The sequence below is a fragment of the Macaca fascicularis genome, chromosome 2 (genome assembly GCF_037993035.2).
Source record: "Macaca fascicularis isolate 582-1 chromosome 2, T2T-MFA8v1.1".
Taxonomy (NCBI): Eukaryota; Metazoa; Chordata; class Mammalia; order Primates; family Cercopithecidae; genus Macaca; species Macaca fascicularis.
Genome location: NC_088376.1, coordinates 182,055,843 through 182,082,848, shown reverse-complemented (window position 1 = coordinate 182,082,848; position 27,006 = coordinate 182,055,843). Strand labels below are relative to the sequence as shown.

At 38.0% G+C, this 27,006-nt stretch overlaps 1 protein-coding gene across 50 annotated transcripts in view; it reads right to left on the bottom strand.

Annotated features, from left to right (window-relative positions):
- The window catches only part of ABI3BP (ABI family member 3 binding protein), a 244,211-nt gene extending 217,432 nt beyond the window's left edge, over window positions 1–26,779 (bottom strand). For all 50 annotated transcript variants that reach the window (XM_005548290.4, XM_045385365.2, XM_065539257.1 and 47 more), the window contains exon 1: window positions 26,613–26,779. In XM_005548290.4, the coding sequence (XP_005548347.3) occupies window positions 26,613–26,691 (79 nt within the window). In that variant the 5' untranslated portion in view covers window positions 26,692–26,779. The remainder of the gene's footprint in view (window positions 1–26,612) is intronic.
- Between the last annotated feature and the right edge of the window lie 227 nt (window positions 26,780–27,006).

Genomic DNA, 27,006 nt, shown 5'->3' with positions numbered 1-27,006 from the left:
AAGGCTTGAACTGTATACCCTCTGGGGTTTTGTCTCTGATTTCTGACTAATAAAGGTACATCTTTTTGGAGTCCTATCAATTCCAAGTGATAGCTCAAGTTTTGCTACATTAACATTTTGTTAAATCAAATATTATTTGAGGGCCAGGTGCAGTGGCTCACACCCGTAATCCTAATACTTTGGGAGGCTGAAGCAGGTGGATCACTTGAGGTCAGGAGTTCATGACCAGCCAGGCCAACATGGTGAAATCTCATCTCTGTCAAAAATATAAAAATTAGCCAGGTGTGGGGTGGTGGGCACCTGTTATCCTAGCTACTCGTGAGGCTGAGTCAGGAGAATCACTTGAACCTGGGAGGAGGAGGTTGCAGTGAGCTGAGGTCGTGCCACTGCACTCTAGCCTGGGTAACAGAGCCAGACTCTATCTCAAAAAAAAAAAAAAAGAAATATTATTTGAGATTGATGATGTTTCAGACATGTTGGGCCTCTCAACCTTTTGGAGCACCAATATTACAAAGAACAATTTAACTTGTGAATATGCAATAAAAATTATTCCAATTTTATGGTGATTTACCCATGTATCTTTGTAATGTTCTGATTTCAATCAATTCAAAAACAGTTCAATAAGGTAGAATAATTACAACTAGCTTGACCTTTAAGTTTTACTATATTAGTCTAGGAATAGAAATGCCCCAATGAACATTTTATAAAAGATACAATTTTAATCTGCAAATAGTCAATAGTTTTCAGTCCAGCCTTGTCTTCATAAAAATATACATTCATAGATGTTCACAAGGGGCACAGGAAAAGAAAAAAATTGGGGGAAAAAAAAGCATTCCTATGTGAAAAACTGTAGTTATTTAGGTCACTAGCCACATTGCCTTTTTAAATTCACTGAAATGACTGAGATTAGGAGGGGGCCAACCATCAGATGGTTGAAACTGACATCAAAATGGGGCTATGTGATATTAGAGGACACAGGTAAGGACTACCATGGATGAGCCTGGGGAGTTCTAATAGAACAATCTGGCCATACCTGCCCCATATTCTGTATATGATTGAAGTTACTTTCAGCCTTTTATTCTATTACTATAATATACAGCTTTGAATCCCAAAATCCTGTTAAGAAAAACAAATCCTGAATGATTCATTTCGGAAATTTTAAAGATATATATATATATATATATATATATATATATATATATATATATATATATATATAGTTTTTTCCCTAAGGGGAATAAAATGCCAAGGAAGGAATTTCATGGATTAAAAATCTCTTTTAAAATGCTTGGAAAGAGAACAGGGAAAATCCAATTTGTACACTTTTTTCACTTTATTATTCTCTTGCATAATAAGAAATGTATACAGCTATACAAGAAATATATGTATACAGCTATACAAGAAATATATAGTATTTTGCTACCTATAATTATGTTACCTAGTTTAATTTTGTGATTTTGCTGTAATCAAATAGGAAAGTGAAAACTCAGATCTTAAAAACCATCTCACAAAATTAAAGGTAATCATTTAGTCCATAGTGTGTGGTCAAGTTGAAATTAGAAGGTCTGTATCTTTTAAACTGAAAAGTAACTTGAAGATTATTTGGGGCTCCCTTAAATGATAGCTTTTTACGCAAAATTTTATATTATTGATTCTTTAATATACTTTTTTTCATTTCTTTTTATTTATTGTACTTTAAGTTCTGGGATATGTGTGCAGAACGTGCAGGTTTGTTACACAGATATACATGTGCCATGGTGGTTTGCTGCACCCATCAACCCGTCATCTGCATTAAGTATTTCTCCTAATGCTACCCCTCCCCTAACTCCTAACCCACCGACAGGCCCCAGAGTGTGATGTTCCCCTCCCTGTGTCCACGTGTTCTCATTGTTCAACTCATAATTTGCTGTCTTAAAAAAAAAAGTACAGATTATTCTTTGAATGTCAGTTTCTCCTACAGGCATGGGCCCTTTGGGATTTGCTGGGCTTTTTCAAACCTGTAGAAGGAGTAATCTGTTCACCAATAAGGTCAGTGTTGCCTCATCTTACGCAGATCCAGTGTTTGACACAAAGGGCGGGGAGGCATAGACATGGTCTAAGTGATGCAAACCACGAAGCAAGAAAGTCACAGACTTGAATCACAGCCAAGACTTCCACACATACAGCCTGCAGTGAGCCACAAGGCAATTCCCAAAGTGATCTTACATATGGAGTACAGCATCCTGAATTTTAGAGATAGAGGAGAGTTTAGAGATTATAGACCAAGCTCTTCATTTTAAAGCTGAGATAGCTGAGGCCAAGTGTAGTCAGATGACTTATGTAGGGCTCTAGAGCTAGCCAGTGGCATTGCCAGAATTAGAACCCTGGACTCCTGCCTACCAATCCGGCCCCATATCAGGCATCCCCTGCTGAGCCAAGTACTAAAGGGATGGGCTCGCCCAATAAATGTGGCCAGCAGCAGATCCTTGACTCTGGATTTTATTATAAACTTGAAAAAAATTCTCCATCAATCACAAATAATAAATGCTATATACAGAACAGCATCTTGTTCCAAAAGTGTGCATTTGAAAAGAAAGGGGGGAAAAAACCCTATACTATCTTTAAATCTCGAGGCATAGCTCTAAACAGATGGAAAAGCCGACCTATGTCATCAAGAAAAAAGAATCATGCTTTTTTGAAAAGGAAGAATGAATTCTGCTGGAATAGAGTCAGGGTGGAGTAGGAAGAGTCCACATCTAAGAGTGTTAACTCATTTTTTTGTAGATAATTTGCCGAGAGCCAGAGGAAATCCCCAATAATCTTAGCAAAGTTTTTTTTTAAGGTTAGAGGAAAATGCATTTTATACTTTTTTTCTGCTCATGTAAAATTAGTCTTAATCACAAGCTACACATATTCTACAAAGGAAGTCATTATTAAATTGTCTTCATTTACAAATTTCACATTATATAGGAGTTACAGGATTTCTTTCAATAGAATATTCCCATGAGGCTACTCTCATGGGTACAGGTTTAGTCTAACCTTGGTCTTTCCTCTAACATCTTGTTGCAGCCTAAAATCTACTATAGTCACATGCCCAGATGGCCTGTTCAGGTCTATGTTATATTATTAAAAAAGAAAGGTCACTTTTATCCATACGCGTTCTACGAAAGGTCTTGAACTATAAGGAGCAATTCATAAGAATTTGTTGAATGAACGACTGACTTTTGATTTGAAGCAGAAATTAGGCTTCTTACTCCATCACAATGCTAAGTGGTAAAATCAGAAGCATCAATTTGACTTTGAAATACATTGATTTTTGTTTCAGTGAAAAATGGAGCACCCCATTGGACACCTGGGGAAGTAGCTACAGTTCCTTCCAAAGGGAACACACTAAAAAATATGACAAAGTACATGATGCCCAACTCACAGGTATCCAGTTGCAGAGTAATGTGACATATAGAGACATATAGACCCAGACTGGGATTTGGGGTCTTACTCTTGCTCCTCTCAAATACATAAAACAATTCAAGCAATTTTTATTAATTTGCTTGCTCTTGATCATTCTAGAGAGTCCCAGACTCTCACATGGATAGACCTCACTCCTCTACTTTGGGCCTTCAGGCTTGAGGAGGAGGAGGAAAGGCAGTCAAGTGGCAGCACAAGTTCCTGGCTTGTTACTTCCTCCTAGTAGGGTAGTTCCCCCAGGATAGCAGCTCTGCAGCTTGTGCTGAAAGTTTTCTTCTGTATTTGCAGTACCTGTTCTCCCTCTCCTTACAGGTTAGGGCTCCTGGAAACATTCAAGTGCCCAAGAAGATGGGAGGGCCATGAACGGCCACCTGTTAGTGACTGTTACTCCATCTCAGTATGAAAATGAAAAGATTGGGCGGTGGTCTTCACAGGGGTTCACGTCACATGCTCCATGCCAATAGTTGTTTTCCTTAAATCCTAATCAAAACTGAGATACTCCAAGATATCCATCAAACAGAGTTCTTAAAGCTGCTCTCTTGGTAATTATAACTGCTTCAAGGAATTGTGGTGGCTGCTGATACCATTTTCTGGATTAAACATACAGCCTTTAAATATACAGCCTTCCCCAGCATGCCTTGCAAGTCTCAGGCAAACATTTGTATTTCAGTTAGGAATTTCTGCAGTGAAGACATTGCTTGGTGCTTTTATTTATTTATTTATTTATTTATTTTTTTTGAGACGGAGTCTTGCTCTGTCGCCCAGGCTGGAGTGCAGTGGCGCGATCTCGGCTCACTACAAGCTCCGCCTCCCGGGTTTACGCCGTTCTCTGCCTCAGCCTCCCGAGTAGCTGGGACTACAGGCGCCCGCCACCACGCCCGGCTAATTTTTTGTGTTTTTAGTCAAGACGGGGTTTCACTGTGTTAGCCAGGAAGGTCTCGATCTCCTAACCTCGTGATCCGCCCGCCTCGGCCTCCCAAAGTGCTGGGATTACAGGCGTGAGCCACCGCGCCAGGCCTGCTTGGTGCATTTTCCAGGACCCAGCTGACATTTAAACAGAAGAGGTGACTGCTTATTTGACAAGACTTCTAAGAGACATAGAAAGGATCTCATGATATAAGAAATTCTTCCATTATAATGCTACCTGCTGGTTGAAATCTTCCCATGAGAGAAGATAGGCCTGATGCTCTTGAATTAGGGCTTTACATAAGCACTGTTAGATAAAAAGCAAGTGTTTCAAGAAAATAAGTATGGCAGGTAATTTTCAAGAGTAGGCTAGCAGGAATGAGGTACTAACTAGGGAAATTTTGACCAAGCATGGTGATGGGATAGGCTGGAGCTGACAGCATTATAAGGAGAAGGCAAGTTTGGAATGGGGCAAGGTGAGTCTTTAGGTGTTAGGGACACCAGGCCCAGGATGGAGAACACAGGGTGGGCCTCAAAGACAAAACGTGCTTCCACTTTTATGCTTACTGCTTGTTCTAGAATTTTCCCCCTCAACTATCAAAAATGCCTCACATAGAATTATATCCTCCAATAGAAATGAAAGCAGCTGGTAAGTACAGAGTTTTATATGTGGTGGGTGTTTGATAGATGTTGATGGAAGTTGGATTTCATTCATCTGCTCATCAAGATGTTTTTTGTTCTTTGTCCCAGCAAAACCACAGCTTTTTAAAAGATCAGGATCAGGAACAAGGTCATTAAAAATATATTTTAAAATGGAAATTAAAACAGAAAGGAGGTGTGAGGATTCTTGCCAGTGAAATCAACATGCACTTTCTCAGCGGAGGAATCACAGAAATGCGGCTGAGAAGGGTGTGCCTTCCTAAAAAGGGGCAGGGAGAAGGGCAGCTGGGAATGGAATGTCATCCTTCCCTGAAGCACTGGATTCTCACGAACACATTTCTGCCACCTGGTAATTTCACCTCACTAGCTCACACATCAGTGTATTTAGAATCTCTTTTATTTCATAAAGCTAGCATTGCCATTAAAACAACATCTGCATTATATTTTAGAAATAAAACTTACACCATAGAAATTAAAGTGAGATATCTATGTGAAAGTGCTTTTTAAATTAAAAATCGAATTTTTATGTGGAAACCCCTCTGTACTGAAAGGGATCTGCAAATAAACTAGTGCTAGCAAATATTTATAAAGTACCTTTAAGATGTGAAAATTAATCTCTGGGCCAACAAGAGAAGTGATGCATGACCACTTAGTTTAGAAACAGTCCTACAGGCATCTGCAAATGTGCACTAACAACCAGGTTCCAACAAGCCCGTTGCCACCATAAAGAAACAATGGAGTTATTATTTTTGCCACTCAAGGCTCTCATCAAGATGTTATCTTCATAAGTTAATGCACATTTTTAAAGGTAAATAAGCATTTCCATTAGGCTCTCCAGTTTCTCTAATTTGCTTATGGTGTGTGAGGCCCAGTGAGTGAAGTATTTAAGTATTGAGATTGATTCCTTTTTTTTTCCTGAATGTTTTGGATTTCTTAACCCCTGGCTGGGGAAAACACCCATGCTAAAACAGCAATAACAGCATACCACATCCTTTCACATCAACATGCATGATTTATCCTATGGAACAGAAGGAGCAAATAACAGCCAAGCTTCATTATTTTGCAGATTCCATATTTGCAAATTTTTCTACTAATTAACATTTGTTTTTAATCCCAAAATTAATACACAAAGCATTTCGGACTTATTTGTGGACATGTGAGGAATGGAGAAAAATCTGAGTCACCCAAGGTGCCTGTTTCTGGCTAAGGTTGGACAAAGTGATGCCCTGCCTTCTTGTTTCAGCTCTCAGACTGTAAACAAGTGTCCTTCTCACAGTTGACGTAGCACCACACCTTTCCCATTTTTGTGCTCTTTGTTAGTGACTTCACTGTTTAAGCAGCCCCTAAGTATAGTGCTGAAGGGCTGTCTAGAGTTTCTGAGCATGAGAAGGCTGTGATGTGCCTTGCGGAGCAAAAACGTGAGTTAGATAAGCTTCATTCAGTCATGAGCTATACTGCTGTTGGCCATGAATTCAATGTTAATGAATCAACAACGTACATTAAGTAAAGCATCATTAAACAGAAACACACATAAAACAAAGTTATATACTGATCCATTGATGAAAATGTTGTGATCAGTGGCTCACAGGAATCCAACTCCATATTTCCCCATAGAAACAATGGTTTGGCTAATTTGGTGTTTCCAGCAACTTTATAAAACATTACTACTGCGAATAATGAGAATCGACTGTATTATGCTCTATGTTTTTTCAATGAGAAAAATAAGAACCATGGAGGTTAAATTTGTTCTTCCAAGGTCACCCGTCCAGTTAGAAGCAGAATAAGGGCTAAAATAGAGGTGTTTTGTTTCCAATCCAGTGATCATTTTTTTCTGCTTCATTCCTTCTTTCACCAACACCTTCATTATGAATGAAGATAAGGGCTATAATTTCTGCATAACATGAGATGCTCAGATTTAGTTAGCATTTTCTTCCCCAGAGCACTGTCTTTCAAAGCGTTTAAAGCAGGCTTAAATTGACTCTTGAAGCCCCAAATGGCAAAAATTATATGACGGTTCAATTTAAGTTATAGAATTTTAATGTTTGGCTTACGATGACTCATGAATACAAGATATAGTCAGAAAAGGAGACAAGACTAAACTTTTTTGAAAGTTCCCTCTGTGCCAGACAAATGTAGCCAATTTCCACATATTATCTCATCTGATAAGAAATTAGTGTGAGTTTCAGCAAATTAATTTGCCAACTGTTATACTTTTTAGACAAGATGTGGTTTCTAAGAAAATGGATCATGCATTTTTTAAAGAAATATGCCTAACAAGTATGCCTAACGAATAGAGATATGGAGTCTAAACTTATCTGACTCTTTCCTATTAGCAGCTAAAAATAAAAACACAACATTTTAAAAATCAACAATATCAAGTTCCGGCAAGGATTTGGAGCAACTGAAATCTTCATACCTTGCTATTAAAAAATGTTGTAGCCACTTAGGAAAAACTGCTTGACATTTCTTATAAACATATACTTAATATATGACAAAAAGCAATCTCACTCCTACATATTTATCCAAGAGAAATAAAAATATATGTTCACACAAAGACCTATGTAAGCAAATGCTTATAGCAGTTTTATGCATATTGGCCCCAAATTAGAAACAACCTTAATGTTCAGTTGGTGAGTGAGCAAGTTGCTGTATGGCCATATAATGAAATTCTACTCAACCAGTAAAAGGAGCTAACTACTAATACATGCAACAGCATGGATATATTATGAAAGCACTATGCTAAGTGAACAAAAACCAGACAAAAAACGTTAATATACTTCTATTCATAGAACATTCTGGAAAAGGCAAAACTATAGGGATAGAAATCAGATCAGTGGTTGCCAGAGACTAGGAGTAGGGGAAGGGATTGACTACAAAGCACAATGGAACATTCTAGGGATATGGAAATGCTTTACATCTTGATTAACATTGATAAAATATAAAAATTTATTGGATTGAATAAAGCAATTAGATAGACAAAGGAACTAGAGAAGGTATCTTCTGTGGTGCGTTTAAACCTAGAAAGAGTTTTAAAAGGTATTTGTTGCTTATTACCTAGATTAAGATATAACTACAGAAGAATATTTACTAATTATCTGAAAGTAATGTCAAAATAAGTCACAGTTAGCTTTAGAGTGTGACATGGAATAACAGGTATCCCAAGACATGAGCATTCTAGAAAGTGAAACCTGCCCAAGATGCTATTTAAGATGTTCTCTCTGTAACGGACAGCAAGCAAGTTGTTTATAGACAGTCTAGGCAAAAAAGCTCTCCAGCTTGATAAGAAGTTAGTTATTTTAATATGGTAACCTGAAGATTATTTTATAATTCCATCTATTAATAATAGTATAAGGAATTTTTTCAACAGAATTTTTATTATTTCCTTGTCTTAGAAAAAACAGAGAGAAGGATATTGCAAAAATAAAAAATGTCTACACTTGGATGTAGATAAAAGCTTTTAATCATTAGAAGATGCCTCCTTGTGTTGTCACACTGAAATTCAACTTTAGTAAACAAGATAACAAAATTGAACCTCAAGGCAATATAACCCCACTTCTAGTAAGGGAGTCCTAGGGGCAAGTGAGTCACTTTAGAAGGGAGCCCCAGCTGTGATCTAGCTGCCTTGGGGTAGATGGGCTGGTAAGGATGAAGGGGCTCTCCATTTCCAAGGACAGGATGGGAAATGGATTATATAATAGTTGGTCTGTAGTCACAGTTGCGACTTTTCTAGTGGCACCCTCCCTGTTGGGATGATGCTTTTAGACCTGACTCAGTTTTTTCAGTCCTTCACAAATAGCATTAGCTTCAAAAGCCTGAATGTTTTGCTTATTTAATTAGATGTGTGTATTGAGAGTGGATCAAGGAGGCGTAGGAAATGACATGTTTTCACCACCAAAACAATCCTTCCCTGGCAACTATGGGATGCTCTGGGAAGGTCAAGTCCAATATGTCCAATCTGAGTGAAAGCAAGAGACCACAGGGGGCCTTGTGGTTCCCCTGAATGATGATACATACTAGCAAAAAAAAAAAAAAAAAAAAAACCCACCCTGAAATATTAAAGAAAAAAAAAAAAAAAGCCTCAGAATCCAGACTGGTATTTGGTCTGGGAAGAGGCACTAATCGGAAGACTCCTTGTCCCCTGTGACCTGTATTATCCAGGCAACCCAGATCTTGACTGGCCAAGGAACTGGCCAACTGGATGGAAACTCCTTACCCAATTTTTATGTTTTGTTATGTGCTTTCTTAATAAGGTCTTAGCAACTGGTGATAAGGGTCTGTGGTTGTTCCTCATAATCATTTTATAAACAATATTTTTGAAGGGAGCAAATGTGTTCAGCTTAAAGCAATAGTGGCATCCATTAATGAAGTAAACTATAGGTAAAATATAGAGTTAAAATGTCTTTAATGTTCTGAGAGGGCCCTAGTTTATAAATATGCTGCCTGCTTCTTCAAAAATATATTCATATTTATCATGTATTCTGGTTTGGGGTTAGAAAAATTTTCTCACCCTCCACAGATGGTGCATATAAAATATTCCCTACATGAAGCTTTTTCTTTTTTAAAAAAAAAAACGTATGGAAATGCCATAAAATTTTGCAGGATGGCAGAGAAGGCCCTGTTCAAAGCCTTCCCAATTCTCCTAAGAAAAATAAAACTCTTTTTGGAAAGGAATAAAGCCCAGTTCAGCTTCATTCCTTCCTCAGTTTAGCATTTATTACATTGTAGTATCCTGTTTGGTTTGTGTATTCCTCTTGCTAGGATATAAATTCTACCAGGATGGTAACCATTTTTCTTCTTTCTTTCTTTATTCTATCATAATGTTAGATGCATAGAAAATGATATTTTAATAAGAGATGAGAAATTTCACAATGCCTACCCTGGAGATATAATTACATGAGAATGCCATGGCATAAGTTTCAAGATGGGGTTTAAGCTAAGGCCAAGGAGATGAAAGCTTGGTCTGATCCAAATTTGTCCCGGGAGGCCCATTTTTTTCCTCAGGGGAATTCGGGGATATAGGTCAGCTACAGGGCAGATCTCAGATCTGTCTGTTTTTAAGCTATCTTGGGCACAGGTCAACTCTTCTAAATGATAGCAGGACCAGTACAGATCCACACCCTTGGCCTAAGGCCAGTCCTAAGATGGCCTCTGGAATGAAAGACAAGGCCATCTATGAAGGCCTCAGGAGATATGGTCCTTTAGCTGCTCTAAACTACCAAACATTTTCTATGAATTTTTTTAAAAGGATAATTGTTCATGTATTTTTCCAATCACTCTTTAAGCAGCATTTATGCTCAGTTTTTTGTGGTCCTGGAAAAGGTAATTGATCCCAAAATTCTCTTCCTGTATTTATTTCCAATTTTCTTTTGCCCATAGGCAAAACTACATTTCCAAAGCCATATGCCAACAGATAAGATTATTTACATTTCTCATTCTGTTTTTGTTCCATTTAAATAGTCCTTTAAAATTAAAAAGGCATCATATATGCTCCCTACATTAGTTATCTATTGCTGTATAATAGATTAACCCAAAGCTTAGTGACTTAATCAACAATAAACATTCATCATCCACACAGTTTCTGTGGATCAGGTACTTGGGAGCAGCACAACTGGGCAGTCCTGGCTCAGAATGTCTCATGAGGTTGCAGTTAAGATATTGGCCAGGATTACCATCATCTGAAGGCTTGACTGGGGCTGGAAGATGTGCTTCCCAGATGGCTCACTCCTATGGCTAGCAAATTTGTGCTGGATATAGGCATGAAGTCTAAGCCCTTCATGGTGTGGGCCTCTCCATAGGTCTGCTTGAGGGTTTCAGGACACGTCAGCTGGTTTTCTCCAGATTGGGTGATCCAAGAAAATGAACAAGGTGTAAACTGCAATGTCCTTTATGACTTAGCCTCTGAAAGTTACATATTTTCACTTCACTTTTTCCATATTTAATGAGTACACAGCCCAACCTTGATTCAGTGTGCAAGGGGACTATGTAAGAGCATGAATGACAGCAAGTGAGAATAATTGAGGGCCACCTTGGATACTACCACACTTAAATTTTTTTTTGTGCCACATCAAAAGAAATTACATAAAATAAACTGTGTGCTCATGTCTTAGTTACAAAGTATGAGATTTTTCATGGACCATCTCGAGGCCCTCTCTGCATGATCTATGCATATAGTAGTAATTCTTCCAGCCCTTCACTTGACCCATCCTAATTCTTGCTTAGTAAAAGGCATCTGTCTAGACAGTTCTTAAGTTTTATCAGCTCTTAGACTTTTTCAAAAAGCTCAATATCCAAAGACCAACACTCCTGAAAATGCACATACCCACAACTGTACTAGTCTGCATACAACTTCAAGGGTTTTATGACTCCCCTGAGCTTAAGAAAAGAAACTCTAACCTGCAAGCTACACACACAATGTTTTCAGCTGGCTGCCAAGTGCAAATGTCACAGCTAATGCTCAACAATAGGCTGATGTCCAATTCTAGCTGAAGGGCTGGCTAACACTCTATGTAAGACAAAATGACAGAAAACATTCACATGAAGTATCAAATTCATCTTTAGTGTCACAACTGTGTCTTTCTTCATTGACCTAGTAAAGTAAACTGTCCATACTTTATAGTGAGTTTTCTTGAATTTGGGTTACACTTAACACATGCCTCTGGTTAATATTAGGCATTAACTTTAATACATATACACAAGTGGAATGACTCCCACTAATAACTCATAATGTCACCAAAACCTCTCAGCTGAAGTTTTAAACATTACTCACCACCAAACAAGGTTACATTAAGCAAATGCTGCCCAGGGCTCCAGCTAGCTATGGTAAAGAACAGTTTCTAATTATAAAAGGCAGCCAGCAAGTTCATCTCAAGAACTAGAGGGTCTCACTCTATCAAGCTAAATTTTTTTCTACAGATATGTATCATATACTTAACAACAGAAAGCACAGATTCTCCAAATTTCTAGAACTAAGGTAGCTAAGTTTGTATTATCCACTTTCTTCAAAGTAGTACCTGAGTGTTTTGTACTGATTATATAAAGAGATCAGCATTATTTCTCAATGCATGGTTAATCTCATGAGAATCATCAGTGATAGTTGTGTATCATGCAGATTACCAGAACAACTGAATCAGAATCTGATGTGAGTATAGTAAGGGTGGGGGGAGTGAAAGGCAAGGAGGTTACGGGAGGCAGGACTCTGCATACTTAGCAGATTCACTAAGTCAGTGGTTTCCAAAATGTGATCCCAGGACCAGCATTGCTAGAATCATCTGGGAACTTGTGAGAAATGCAAATTCTCCAGACCACCCCACCTCAGATCTACTGAGTCAGAAACTCTGGGGATGGAGCCCAGTGTTCTGAGTTTATCCAGCCCTCTAGGAGATTATGATGCTTGCTGAAGCTGGAGGACCACTGCACTCAGTGATTCATTGCTTTTCCATATACTGTGAGTGAGAGTAATTATCTCCAGGTTTGTTAAATAGCCATATTTCACTAAAACAAAGTCAAGTCATAAAATTTCTTTTATTTCCATCTAATTATCTTCCACAACCAGGCCTTGTAGATGTAGGATGCAAGTTCATAAATGAAAAAGGGTAGGTGGGAGAGAGATTTTAGATTCAGAGCTAAAAATCAGAGGTAAATGTTTCTTGCCATGTTTTTAAAAGAAAGAATTACTCTCACAGAATAAGAAAGTCCATGGAAAGAGATCTCCCTAAAAGGATCTTTACTCTGCTAATGCTTATCCTTTAATGCCTTTTAAATTATTTGATAATTCACAGGAAATTTATTTAGTGTTAACATCTGTGGTCCCTTTGTGGTCTATCAACCTCCAACCATGAAAAGGAATGTTTGAAATGGATGTTTCTGGGACACCACAGAAACCTTACAGATGACATCTGAGCCATGGGTTATGACGACTTTGGAAGACACCACAGTAAATACTTGTTGTCTTAATTTTCCGATGTAAGTGAAAACAGATGTTTGCATTGAACGGCCAGTTAAGACCAAGTGTTATATAATGCAATTCGGCTGACAAAATTATGGGATTTTTTTTTTTAAAATAAGACTCAATGCATGTTCCTTGTAAACAACTGAGAAAGGCACCTGAAAATATTTGAAAAGGCACTGACATGTTTTTGAAAATTTGTGAAAATGGGATTTATTGCCAAGAACATGTGGAGAAGGAATTTTGTCTAACCTGTCCTATGAAGTATTGTTAATTCTCTAAGTAATCCAGTGATATTTCTTATTAGTCATTCTGGTAACTCAGTTGTAATATCAATATTTAAAATTTGAGTTGTTCACAAAATGGGATAATGTTCAAAATTACTTGCTTTGCTGAAAGACTGTCTATAAAGAATTTTACAACTAGGTTGTTATGCATTAGAGCAAAACCCTAAACCATGCTACTGCCAATATGTTGATCATTCAAAAATTCATTGTGTGTCACACCAAATTTAGTCGGTTTGTAGGACTTTCATCTATTTCTTATTTGTTTTTGTTTTTTGTTTTTGTTTTTTTTGATACAGAGTCTTGCTCTGTCTCCCAAGCTGGAGTGCAGTGGTGCGATCTTGGCTCACTGCAAGCTCCGCCTCCCGTGTTCATGCCATTCTCCCGCCTCAGCCTCCCTTGTTTTTTATTTGTATCACAAGATGAACCAGCACAACAATCCAACATGGCATGCATATGTGCAAACACATACACACCTGGATTTGGAAAGCTCACTGAAATACACATTTTTTCCAGTATTCACTATTAATATGGGTTATAATTTAAAAGTCTAAAAGCCAATAGAACATATAAAGTTACCATAGCAGAGATCATGAGGGTCTTCCAAGCACAAGAATTAGAACCTGAGAAGACACGCAAGTGGGAAAGAAGAGGGTTATAAACAAAGAGTGAGAGGAAAATTTGGAAGTCATCCATTGAGTATAGCAAAGACAGCCAGCCAGAGAAATGGAGATCAAAGAAAGAGGCTTATATGTTGAAATGGTATTAAATGCCTGCAACTGTGATCTAGTCGCCAATTACAGGATCACCATTTCCTGGGCACACTTTACACAGAAACTCAGTTTCATTGAAATATTGGTTACAAGACAAATGAAGAGAAATATGACATTTGAATGAAAGATCCACTGGAAAACAGCAGAATTCTCTGCAAATTCTTCAAAATATCAAACTCCAACTACAATAGAACAAACATCCAGAATAAACTGAAAACAAGCTTTACAAAAGAACAGTACAATGTCTGACTGCTATTGTGTATATGTTGTTGCCACCCTTCAAGGGACATAGTGATTTATGTTATAACCAAAGCCATTTAGGAATGCTATAGTGTGAATATACAGTTATGGTTTGTCTAATATGATATACACAGAGCTGATCAAATGAATATAAATGTGTGCTCTTCCAAGATTGGTCATGCCAAGATAAATGAACAGGAAGCAATGATATTCTTCAACCAAGTGGAATATTTTGCATGACGTAGAAACAACACTTTTGCCTTTAAAAAGATAACAAAGTGTGCATTGTCTTCCAAAGGATAATTCCTGCCGCATTCAAACAGATGAGGAGTCAGCTGTGAGGCAAGGACATGGGCCAAAGTGGTCAGCAGGAGGGGGTGGAAGCCAGGAGAATGCTCTGAAGACTCTCATCATGTTGAGAGAAGGGACAAAGAGGAGGGGCAGAAGAAGGAGGATGAAAGTTTAGGAAAGAGAAGGATTAGGAACGAAAAGAGGGAGTGCAGAAAAAGAGTCACGCAATCAAACTAATCCAGTACCTGCAGACTGACCAGACAGACTGCAGCAGGCATCCAGGAGCAGGCCAAGTCACATGGAATTGCATCCCAAGGATAGGCGGAGAAAAAAATGACCAAGGACCACAACTTGTACTTTCGGATGTTTCACCGTAAAAGACAAATATGCTCTGAGCAGGATCTTCCAAACTCCTTCAGGGAGAGTTGGATGAGGGAACAGCAGTGGGATGCTCATGGCAAGAATTATGTTGAAAACACTCCCAGTGCCCTGGCTCCTCTCTGCAGATCCTGTTTCACTGTGTGGATGCCACGCCACAGGCTCAGACACTCTAGACTTTGACACCCAGCCAGGGTGTTCTTTCTGCTCAGTATCAGTGTCCAGGCTACTGGAGCGTCTAGATCTTTCCATCACTGCCAAGGCAGATGTATTAGTCTGTTTTCACACTACTATAAAGAAATACCCAAGACTGGGTAGTTTATAAAGGAAAGAGGTTTAATTGACTCACACTTTTGCATGGTTGGAGGGGCCTCAGGAAACTTAGAATTATGGCAGAAGGGGAAGCAGGCACATCTTACATGGCAGCAGGCAAGAGAGAGAACGTGTGAGAGTACAGGAAAAACTACCATTTATAAAACCATCATATCTCGTAAGAACTCACTCACTATCGTGAGAACAGCATGGGGGAACCACCCCCATGATCCAATAACCTCCCACCAGGTTCCACCCTCCACATGTGGGGATTATGGGGATTACAATTCGAGACAAGATTTGGATGGGAACACAGAGCCAAACTATATCAGCAGGTAAAGAGTTTTAAAAATGTACCTGGTCTTCACATTTGTTTACTTTGGTTAAGAAAGTTACTATCAAAAAAATCCATTAATGCCACTCGAATATTACTTGTTAATGAAAGCTAAAAAGAAGACTGATACTTTTATTATTTCTTTTTTTTAGAGAAAAAAAACCCTGATGTTCAGAAAGGTGAAGCATTAGGTTGGTGCAAAAGTCATTGAGGTTTTTGCCATTAAAAGCAATGGCAAAAACCACAAAGACTTTTGCACCAACCTAATGACTTGCTTGGGCTCACGTGTACTCCTGCACTTTACCCACTAACCCATGTTGCTAATTTTCAGTGTTTATCTTTCCAGTTCATAACAAAACTACAAACTAGGTAAACCTGATATGGCAGAGCATGCCCAGCATCATTTCCCTTTTAATTCTTGTAAAAAGGAATAGTTAGGGAAGAATTCTGTGACAGCACTGATTAGGAGAGTTTGGAGAGGATGTGCCTGGAGAGGAATGGAGGGACTGTCTTCCAGGTCATCTGATACCTTACTCTAAACTAACTGGCCAGAATGTCTTAACTTCATCTGGGAAAGTGAAAGGAGAAGGAAATTGTCCCGCATCTCCTGCGGACATAGCTGGAACAGAACTGAATTCCAGAGCTCGCTGCCAGCACGACTTTGGCAGACACTCCAAGCCCCTCCTTGAACGACAGAATCTGCTGCTCTGAGAGAAGCAAGGCCTGTTAGGCCTTGCACACCCACACACACGTGCACAGTGGCCTCTCAGGAAGACCCTTGGGAAACCAGAATGTTTTCTTATCAGCTAACAGAATGGAAAAATCACAGAATTGTATTTAACGAGAAAGGATATTTGAAACTCCACCTTGGCATCACGTTGCAAGCAAAGCGCTCCTGTTCAAAGTCTCAGCAAGGTTTCATTCACCACTACTCAGAGAAGAGAGAACTTCCATTACATTAGAGAAACAGTAGAATACATTTTAAATATGTTTCAGATTATAAGACATGCTACATGCCGGAAAATTATCCTTAACATGAGATAGAAAAATCAGCTGGAATATATATGTTAATGTGCACAATCAAATAAATTATTTTCAATATAATCTACATAATCTGTACTTTGAGTGTGGAAATTCATTGCATATTTGCTTAACTCCTATATTTTGCACTGAAATCATGAGGTGCTTTGTTTTTCTTAACAGATTACATTTGAATTCATTTTTCTTCTTCCTATGTATATCACTTAAAGCCAGTACATGGCAACACAGTGGGATAGCTTAGCTCCTGCAAACGTTGGTTGTTAAATGAGGATAAAGAATTAACACACCAACAGTTTCATGTAAAACTAAACGACTTTTGTGTGGCCAAGTGTTTTTAAATAGAACTGATTTCAAACCCCTTAAATGCAGGAAATGTCTTATTCATCTTTGTAATCCTAATGTGATGATTAAAAAATACTAATTGAATGACAAAATGAATAAATGTAAGTCTGGTCTTAAAAATCACAGTCACAACTTTTCAGATCTGGCTTCTGAGAGTAGCACTTATGTTCTAACACTAAAAACAAATGTTCATCTCAATTTTACACATTTACTTATTTTATATAGCTTCAGGAGGAACTCTGAAATTTTTTTCAAACAATGTTTTAAAATCCTGGAACAAAACAGCATAAAAATAAAAATCACTTTTAAGTTTACAGAAATCAAAACTTAAATAGTAGTAAAATATACTTGCAACTTTTAAATTTTACTCTGTACTCATCAAGAAAGATTTATTTATCAAGCACTTGTACATACAAACTGTCAAAAATCTCCAAATCAGTAGTTCTTAACCCTGGTCATATTAGAATCACCTGAGGAATTAAAAAAAATCCCACCCTAGACAAATTTAAAATAAATTTGATGGGGAGGCAGAGCATTACTGATATTTTTGAAAACTTTAGTATTCTCATGTGCATCCAGGATTAAATATATTGGGCTATAGCCTATATTGGGATATACATTATAGTATTTATAGTCACAGGTAAGCTTATTAAATGAAGAAAATATTGAATTGCTATGTCATAGGTGAGATGTGAATTAGGCCTCAATTTTCTCTAAAATTAATTTCTAGTGTGACCAGAAGATGCTCGAAGTGGGTGAATTTGCCCTGGTTTTCTAATGGGTGGGCTTTCTAAGTATGATCTTTGACTGGAGAATGACAACAAATCTTCTATGAAAATGTCACATCTTCTAGCTCCCTCTTCAGAATTCCACAGGAAGGAACTTTAACTGATTTCATAGCGTGTGTACTGAGAGGACCTTAAACCTCAGAGCAGCTCTAAGGCTTCTAAATGTTCATCAAAATCACTGTAAATATATGTCAAGGCTTTAGTAGGTGAGGGAAACCTACAACACACTAACAATCTTGCTGTGGAAGGCTCTTGGTGGGAAACCCAAGCTAATATTATATGGAGTAGAATAAGTACTGATTTAGTCTTGCTGTCCACAGAAGTTTGCCAAAGTAGTCTGAGACCTTGAAGCCAGCCTTTCCTGCCGTGTGCCTCCTGAGCTTTTGAGGCCTTCCCAACACAAGAGAAGACTGTAGGCTAGAGAAGAGACCCACAGGGTATCTAGTATTAAACATTCTATGAGATTCTGAGTGTCATGGTTAGAATACTTTCTGTGTACAACCTAAATTTTGTTTCCCGAGAGAATATGGAAGAATTGTTTTATTAACACTGAACAGGATCTTAGAGAAACTCCTTTGGTCTTTCTAGTTGCTTCCATCACATCCACTGATAAAAGTGTATTTTCTTTCTCCACACACAAGTTTAATTAGACGTACAGTAACTTTCATTTACTCTAAAAGCCACTCCACTGAAGTTTCAGAAAAGCACTTTTTTTTTTTGGAGACAGAGTCTCGCTCTGTTGCCCAGGTTGAAGTGCAGTGGTGCGATCTTGGCTCACTGCAACCTCTGCTTCCCAGATTCAAGCAATTCTCCTGCCTCAGCCTCCCAAGTATCAGGGACTACAGGCACGTGCCACCACACCTGGCTAATTTTTTGTATTTTTAGTAGAGACGGGGTTTCATTGTGTTAGCCAGGATGGTCTCCATCTCCTGACCTCATGATCTGCCCGCCTCAGCCTCCCAAAGTGCTGGGATTATAGGCATGAGCCACCGCGCCCGGCCAGAAAAGCACATTTTTTTGTCATAGTATCATCAAGTTCATAGGTGTTAATTACTTAATATGTTAATTTTTTTTCTTATTTTTTTTCTTTTCCTTTAAGAGATGGTGGCAGGAATAAAAGCATTTTTTCTATTTTGGAGGAATTTTGTGTGCCTCTCTACACGATATCAACCACACTTGATGGACCACAGAGGAAACCAGCAAAGGAACGTAGGCATTGACTGGGCTCCTGTATACAGAAAACAAGGTCCACATCGGGTACTGAATATTTACTTTGTACTCTTAAGATATTTATCTCAATTCTCAGAGATTTCTTATAATTAACTTCAACCATTGAGGAAGACAAATTAGCAGTTTGCCAATGTTGGCATCTGCCACAAAATGCTTAATTCTGTAGGAAGTTGAGGGAGTTTTAATGCTTAAACCAGTATATTCTCTGGAGTTAGATTTCCCATGTTCATAGTTTCACTATATCACTTGCTACCAGCCACTGAGCTCTTTGTGGTGGACAGACTTTTACGTAACCTAAGGTGTACAATCAACTTGTGTGGTAAACCTGTGAGTTGCTTCTAACCAATAGAATATGGCAGAAGTGATGGGTTGTGGCTTCTGTGATTAGGCTACATAAGGTTGTGACCTCCATCTTACCTGCAGACTCTTCTGGGCGTGTACATTTTGATGAAGCAAGTGGCCTAATAGAAAGGCTTATGTGACAAAGACCTGCAGCAACCTCAGGCCAATAGTCAGTGAGAAAATGAGGCCCTTCAACCAATGATCCTCAAAGAATTGAATTCTCCTAACAACCACGTGAGCTCAGAAGTGAATCCTTCCCCATGCAAACCTTCAGATGAGACCTCACCTCTGGCCAGTACCTTCACTGTTGCCTTGTGAGACATCTTGAAGGAGAGCACAGTCTGCCCAGCTAAACCAGGCTCAGACTCCTAACTCACAGCAACTGTGAAATAATAAATGCGTGTTATTTTAAGCTGATAATTTTGTGGACATTTCTTATAAGAAAAAGATAACTAACATACTCTTTTTTTTTTGAGATGGAGTCTTGCTCTGTTGCCCAGGATGGAGTGCAGTGGCACAATCTCAGCTCACTGCAACCTCCACCTCCTGGGTTCAAGCAATTCTCATGCCTCAGCCTTCTGAGTAGCTGGGATTACAGGTACCTGCCACTACACCTGGTTAATTTTTGTATTTTTAGTGGAGATGGGGTTTCACCATGTTGACTAGGCTGGTCTTGAACTCTTGATCTCAAGTAATCTGCCCACCTCAGCCTGCCAAAGTGCTGGGATTATGCTAATATACTCTTTAATTTCTTATCTGTGAAACGGAGATAATATATATTTCACATGTTTATAAACACTTAGCATTAAATACCATGCCTGATACATAGTAATATGCTTATCATCTTTTTAAATGTTATTTAATAGAATGTTATTTTAATAACATCTTTTTAAATGTTATTTTAAATGTTATTTAATAGAATATATATATCAATTATTGTTTTTCTATATTATGTTTAGCATGTTCCTTCTTTAGCTGATACTATTTATTTTTACTTTTTGGGGGTCATTTTAACAAATATGTTTTTATTTGACTATTTAGCAATCTCTCTAGGTAACTAGATAATCTAGATAATCACATTAGAGTGTCCTATTTATTAATTTTATGTTTATTCTGAGATCAATTTTATTAAATTCACCTATTTACTTTCAATATTCTCTTGTTTATACCTACTTTATAAATTGTAATCAGGGAAAAGCAAAAGGGAAATTTTTTCTGAGGGTGGTGATCCAGATAGAATGATTAGTCCCATCTCCTGAATGGCATTCCCTTCATTAAACACCTCACTTATGTCTTTAAAAAACCTTCTGTAAACTCACATTAACCTATAACATTTTAACTGTCTTTGCTATAATATTGTATTGATAAATTCTTCTATTTTCAAGTGTTCCCCTGTGTCCCTTCTCTTTCTTGAAGGGAGATAGGGGAATATACTAAAAATTCTTAACAGTATCTTATAGCCCGATATAGCAGTCTATAAAACTAAACTAGTGAATGTATAATTAACACAAGAAAATTTTGTTTATTTAAACCTTGGGTTCTAAATTTAGCATCAGAACAGATTATATTTGATCAATTTTTGCCTTTGTAATGTAAGGTTCTTCTATAGCAGGGGCTGTATCTCATTGAGTTTACCTAGTAGATGCTTAATAATCTATGCTTGATGTGTTGACCATTGATTATTAAGGATTATTAACAGTCGATTAAAGATTATTGTGGAAATTTTTTATGCAGCCACAGGTAGCTAACATACTCTTTAAGCTTAGTTCTTCATCTGTGAAATGGAGATAATAATCATATATTTCACAAGTGTGAGGATAAAATGAGATAATTTACATAAACATAGCATTAAATATCATTGATATGAAACATGATGATTATTATCATACTTTTAAGAATTATTAAGGACTACTGATAATCTTTAATGATTGATAGACAAACACATCAATAAAACTATCAAGAAACTTTAGAGCTGTAAAAGATGCTAAAGTAATTTTCTTGCTTGGTGGTTTTTAAACTTCTTTTTAGCAGCAGAACCTTTTTTTTTTCTAATGTACTGTTTAATACAGTCCCAGCAATACGTAAATATATATTACTCAAATAAAAGCAGAACCACACCAAGTAGGCTTTGCACTCCTCACCAGTATCCTATGTTCCATAACTTAAGATGGAAGGGATCCTCTGCAGCCTCCCATAAGCATCAACCACCTCTTGGAGAAATGCGCTGAGCTGTTGGAGTGACACATTCTTGTTTTGTCAAAGTGAGGTTGGAAGGGCTCCATGGAGAGCCAGCTGCCAGGTGAGCAGCTGGAAAGTTGACAGAGCAAGATGCAAGAGCCTTCCTCTCCAAAGACAACATTTTATTTCCTCTTTGTAATCAATCATGAGGAGTCAGGCCAGATAGAGACAAGGAGAGCACAGTTACATCTTTTATGGTTTTTTTCAGTCTAGGCTTCCCTCTCAGTACTTTAACACTCACTGAGCTTTGGCCCCTGGGGTTGCCTGGGCTCTGGGCCAGCAGCTACCTTTGTTGAGAAAGCCCCTCACCTCTCAGCAATCCTTCTCCTTGTCCCAACTTGTGTTTGTACTCCAGACCTCTATTTGGGTTTCTTATTCTCTCATAATTCTTCATACCTCCCATCCAGATTGGATCCTTTTTGTTCTCAAAATGCTTTGGGCTTCACCCACATTGAAGGATGACCCTTCTCTACTGTAACTATCCCTTTCCACACCATTCCCTTTTCTCCTTCACAAGCTGGTCAGCTCCCTGAAGACAAGTACCAAGCTTTGTCTCCCCAGCCCCAGTGCTCTGTGTATACATCCAATATAATTTGTTACTTGAACAAATTAATGTACCTTTACATAGAGCAGGGAACTAATATTGCATCAAAATTAAAGGTATAGTCTTTTGCCACTTTCTAGCTATATTACTTGGAGTAAATTACTTAAACACTCTGAGGCAAAATTTTATGCTCTGTAAAATGGGAATAATAGGTTTACCTGCTTCATAGGTACTATAGTCTGAATGTATTCTCTCCAAAATTCAGGAGCTGCCAGTGCGATAGTATTAGGAGCTGAGGTCTTTAAGAGGCGGTTAGGTCATGAGGACTCCTTCCCTGTGAATGGGATTGGGTGCCCTTATAAAAAGGCTTATGGAGGAAGTTTATCCTTCTCTTGCCTTTCTGCTTTCCACCATGTGAGGATGCAGCAAGAAGGCCCTCACCAGATGCCAGCACCTTGATCTTGGACTTCCCAGCTTCCAGAACTGTGAAAAATAAACTTCTGTTCTTTGCAAATTACCTAGTCTCAGGTATTTTGTCATAGGAGCATGAGACAGACAAAGACAATGGAGGAGCTTCAATAATTTAATTAGGTTTTCCACATTAAAATATGAAGCACCAAATTACCACATGCAGGATATACTCAAAGAATGTTATCTGTGATAATAGTAATGGTAATAGTTATTAATAGCTATGGCAGTTACTGTTATGATTATCATCTGCTCTGTGTTTTGTTCCTAAAGTCAGATATTTCTACGCTGTTAGGTAAGAAGCCAAAGCAAAGAGCCAGCTACCCTGTGTCATATCCCAAGAGTCACACCCAAGATCTCCATGCCCTCTGGTCATCTGATTACACTTGTATCTTAGAGGTTCCTCTGTGGTTTTTCTCACACTTGCTTAAAAATAATAACCTTTGCCTTTGGGCTAACTATAATCTTCTGTATCCTGGAGTTTCCATGCAGAGGTATGTCAAGGGCCTGCATTCCCACTATAAGATTTTGTTGTCTCCTTTCATTACATATTGTTCTCACTGGTTTTTATTTTAGCCTGTTTGCCAGGAAAAGAAAAAAGGTCAGTGGTGCCAAGAATAAAGATTCTGAGAGGTAGCTGGAGCACAGGGGCTTCCAAAGGTATAAAACAATGTGAGAATTCTTCTCTAGTATGGTCTAATTCACCTCCTGAAAAACAAGTTTAACAGGAGCTCACCTGGAGGGTCTGTGACATCTTACAAATCCCCATGGAAAAACTGATCTTAAAGTAAAGGTGCAGCTTTCCACAGGGTAATGTTGGCCATATGGGCAGACAGTGGCCAGACTAGAATGCAGTAGAAGCCTTCCCTTGTTGCCACGTAGAACAACACTGCAGCCCTTTACCCCATCTTTCTGCCAAGATCACACCACCTCATCTCCTACCTTACAAGAGGTTTGTCTTACATTTTGAATACAAGATCGTGTGTTATTCAGTGTGCATGTTTTTCAACATTGATCCCCTTTTCTATGACCCAATAAGGATTTATTAAAAATCTGTTATGTGCCAGACTTGTGTCTCTTATCTCATTTAATCCTAAAATACTATGAGATAGTTATCATTAGTCCCATTTTACAAATGAGAAAACTGAGGCTAACAAAAATAAATAATTTGCCAAAACTATAGTCATTTCGTGGTGGGGAAGAGAAAAGGTCCATTAATAATAGTCTCCAAGCTTTTAAAAAGTAAGCAAGAATCTTTTAATAACTTACTTTTTAGAACAAAGTATGTGGCTAGGTATGCAAACAGGCACTCCACATATAACAACTGACTTATAAATAGCCATATATACATATATATATATCATATGAACATAAAAATGTAGATATGTTCTTAGAAAAATACGTTAAAAATTAAAGTAATGTTTAAGAAATTTACAAAAAACTCTTTTAGTCAAGGAATAGGTAGCATTCACATGTACACTGCAGAATGTCATTCCTAAGGTTGGGGTCAGGGAACCTGCCTATCTGGCAGGAGGCAGGTTAGAATATGGATTTTGAATGAGAAGCTAGGTATCAAGTCCTGGCTCCAGCATTAACATGGGAAAGTTACTAAATCTGCCCTGCTTTGAGGTATCTTCATTTGTAAAATAAATGGTTATGTTAGGTCAGTGGTTTCCAAATATTGGCATGTGATACATTTTTCATTAGTCTGTGGGAAAATGAGAAAAATAACAATGGACTTATTTATGAAATTAAATTTATTTATTTTATAAAACTGTTAAAATGGTTTACGTTTATAAACACTAGGCATTCTCTCCTGTACCCTTTGAGCATCCTCACATAGCAAAATTCAAGTATGCTCTCTATAACAGAACCCTGATGTTAAAATATTTGTATATTTTTGTTGGTCCATAAATCCAAAGGTCTGGGAATCACTAGACTAAGTGATCATGTATGTCTTTTCTAGCTCCAGAATTCTAACCACTCCTTAAGTCACAAATAGTATTTAACCAACTCTAAAGTGGAAGGAAGAATAAAAGTAAAACTTTTACTCCTTTTTCTTCTTTTTAAACTCTACATTTCCCCAAACGTATCTTGTGACACACAAACCCCTGTTAAGATATTATAGATCTTCTATGGAAAAGAAGATTCTTAGTCAAATGAGTGTGAGAAACAAAAAGTTGTACTTTCTTTACTGAGAACGTGCAAACTGCTAACACTTACTGTGATTCCCCCTCATAAAGACTCCCCAGGTTATTGACAGGAATCAGCTACCTTTCCACCCTCACCCCGAACTCTACCCATTGTAGGACAAAGAGTGCCCCTATGCCTGGAGCACAGTTTGAAAAAGATGACTTCAGCCAAAAGATCCTCGATAGCTTTCCAATAAAGAAAAAACATAGTATTAAAAACAAGACACCATTTCTTTTATAGTTATTATAATTTGATGGTTTTTCAAAATTACCAACACTACAAATATTTTTAAAATAAACAACAAAAGTTTTGTAGCCATTTTTGACAAGTATGTTTTTTTTTTCTTTACAATTAAAAATAAAGAAAAATTGTGCCAAGAGATTTGTGTCTAGTGATTGCAACATGATAATTAAAGCACTGGGATTTTGCAGAAGTTTGCAGTAACAAAGTGTGGTTATATCATCCCTATGCAATGAATAAAAAGTAAAATAAAAGCCATCTGTAGGTATTAAGCCTAAGAAAAGCCCCAGACTCTTCTCAAATGATATATCACTGTAAAATATTCCTTGAGTAGGTCCAATTAACTCTGAATGCTTGTGGCTCATAATTGATTTATTTAAATCCCGGTTTTATTGTGATCAAGGAGCAAAACTCTTGGTAGAAAAAGATCTCAGAGTGTTTGTTTTTTATTTTTCTTTAATTATTTGATCGGAGTTGAGAAAGTTTACTTAAGTCTTTTTTATTGCTGTTCACATCATCATGTGAAATATCAACTAGCCAACCGCTTCAGCCTTCACATACTGGATTCAAGTTTCACTTTACCCACCGAGGAAAGAACAGTTTTCACTTGGGACAAAATGATCCTGGAGCACGCTACCCAGAGAGAGGACCTAGGGATCATCTTTTGGATGTTCTGACACTAACAACCTTTTTTTCTGACTTTAGGCACACCAGGTTCTTGACAAGCCTGCAGCTCTGCATTACCTCTGATGTTTTCCATCATGACTGTATGGTAAATTCCAGCCTGTTTTTCATAATCCTGCTGACTACAGCAGTCTGCAACCATAAAAAGCCTTCACAGACCTAGAATTGGCTTATAGAAGTGCCTCTGCGAGAAACAAAAGTACATGCAACATTTATGTTCAGAGACAGGAGAGAGGCAAAAGCCTCGTGTTTTGGTTCTGATGGGCTCAAAGGGTTGTTTTTAGGGTCAAAATTTAGAAATTTTAATTTTCTTCTGATAACATTTGTAAACAAAATACCAACACCAAAATGAGAACAACTTAGCCAGGAAAAGGGGGAGTGTCCTGTCCAACAGATCAAGCCCTCTTCCAAACTCCACTGGAGGGACGTGTCTACACATTAGCACATGACCGGACTTTGGTCTGACCTCCCTAGGCTCCCTCAGCCTCCTAGTCAGGTATGTTTGAGGTTCACACCAAAGATTCAAGGTTTCAGAATTAGCTTCTTTTGAATCTTAAGCTAGTACTGATGCAGTCTCTGGGGAGGAGGCTAAAAACACCAAACAACTCTTTTTAACGGACTGTAATATCCATTTACATAATATGATTGAATATACAAGTAGTATAGTTTGAAAGCACACAGTTCAAGCTCTGATGAACAACTGCTCAATGTAATAAGTTTGTTTTCATTTTTGCAATAAAGAGCTGTAATTGAAAAGTAAAGAACAGGAGGGGAAAGGAAAAGTTTAAGCGACCCCTTCACACATTTGAACTTTGACTCTCTGCAGAATAACTCCATTCCCCCCATATGGTAAAGCAGATCATATTCAAAATCAACATTTAAAAACGTCTATACCTTAATATTATTTTTAAAACATAAAACATCAGGCTACTTGCCTTTTGGCAATTTCTGTGCATTTCCCAGGGCTAGTGTAATGCTTCCACAGAGAAGTAGGCACCCCAAGCTGGAGAGCATGTTGCATTTGCCACCTCGCACGGGGAATGATGCTGGTGGGTGCCTCGCAGCCCTGGAGCTGCATTTAAGTGGACTGCCTCCCGGTGACAGAGGCGGGCGGCTGCACTTAGCTGTGCCGTGGGCTTACTCACAGGGGGCGGAGCCAAGATGACATCACACCCTTTCCCACACACACCAAAAAAAAAAGCACAACAGCAAAAACATATCATCACATTTCTTTCTTTCTGCTAAGTTGTAACTGTGTCTCCTCCCTCTGAGATATAAAAATTGAAATTATGGCAGATCTGTATTTGTGAAAGAAGAAGTATTTAGGCA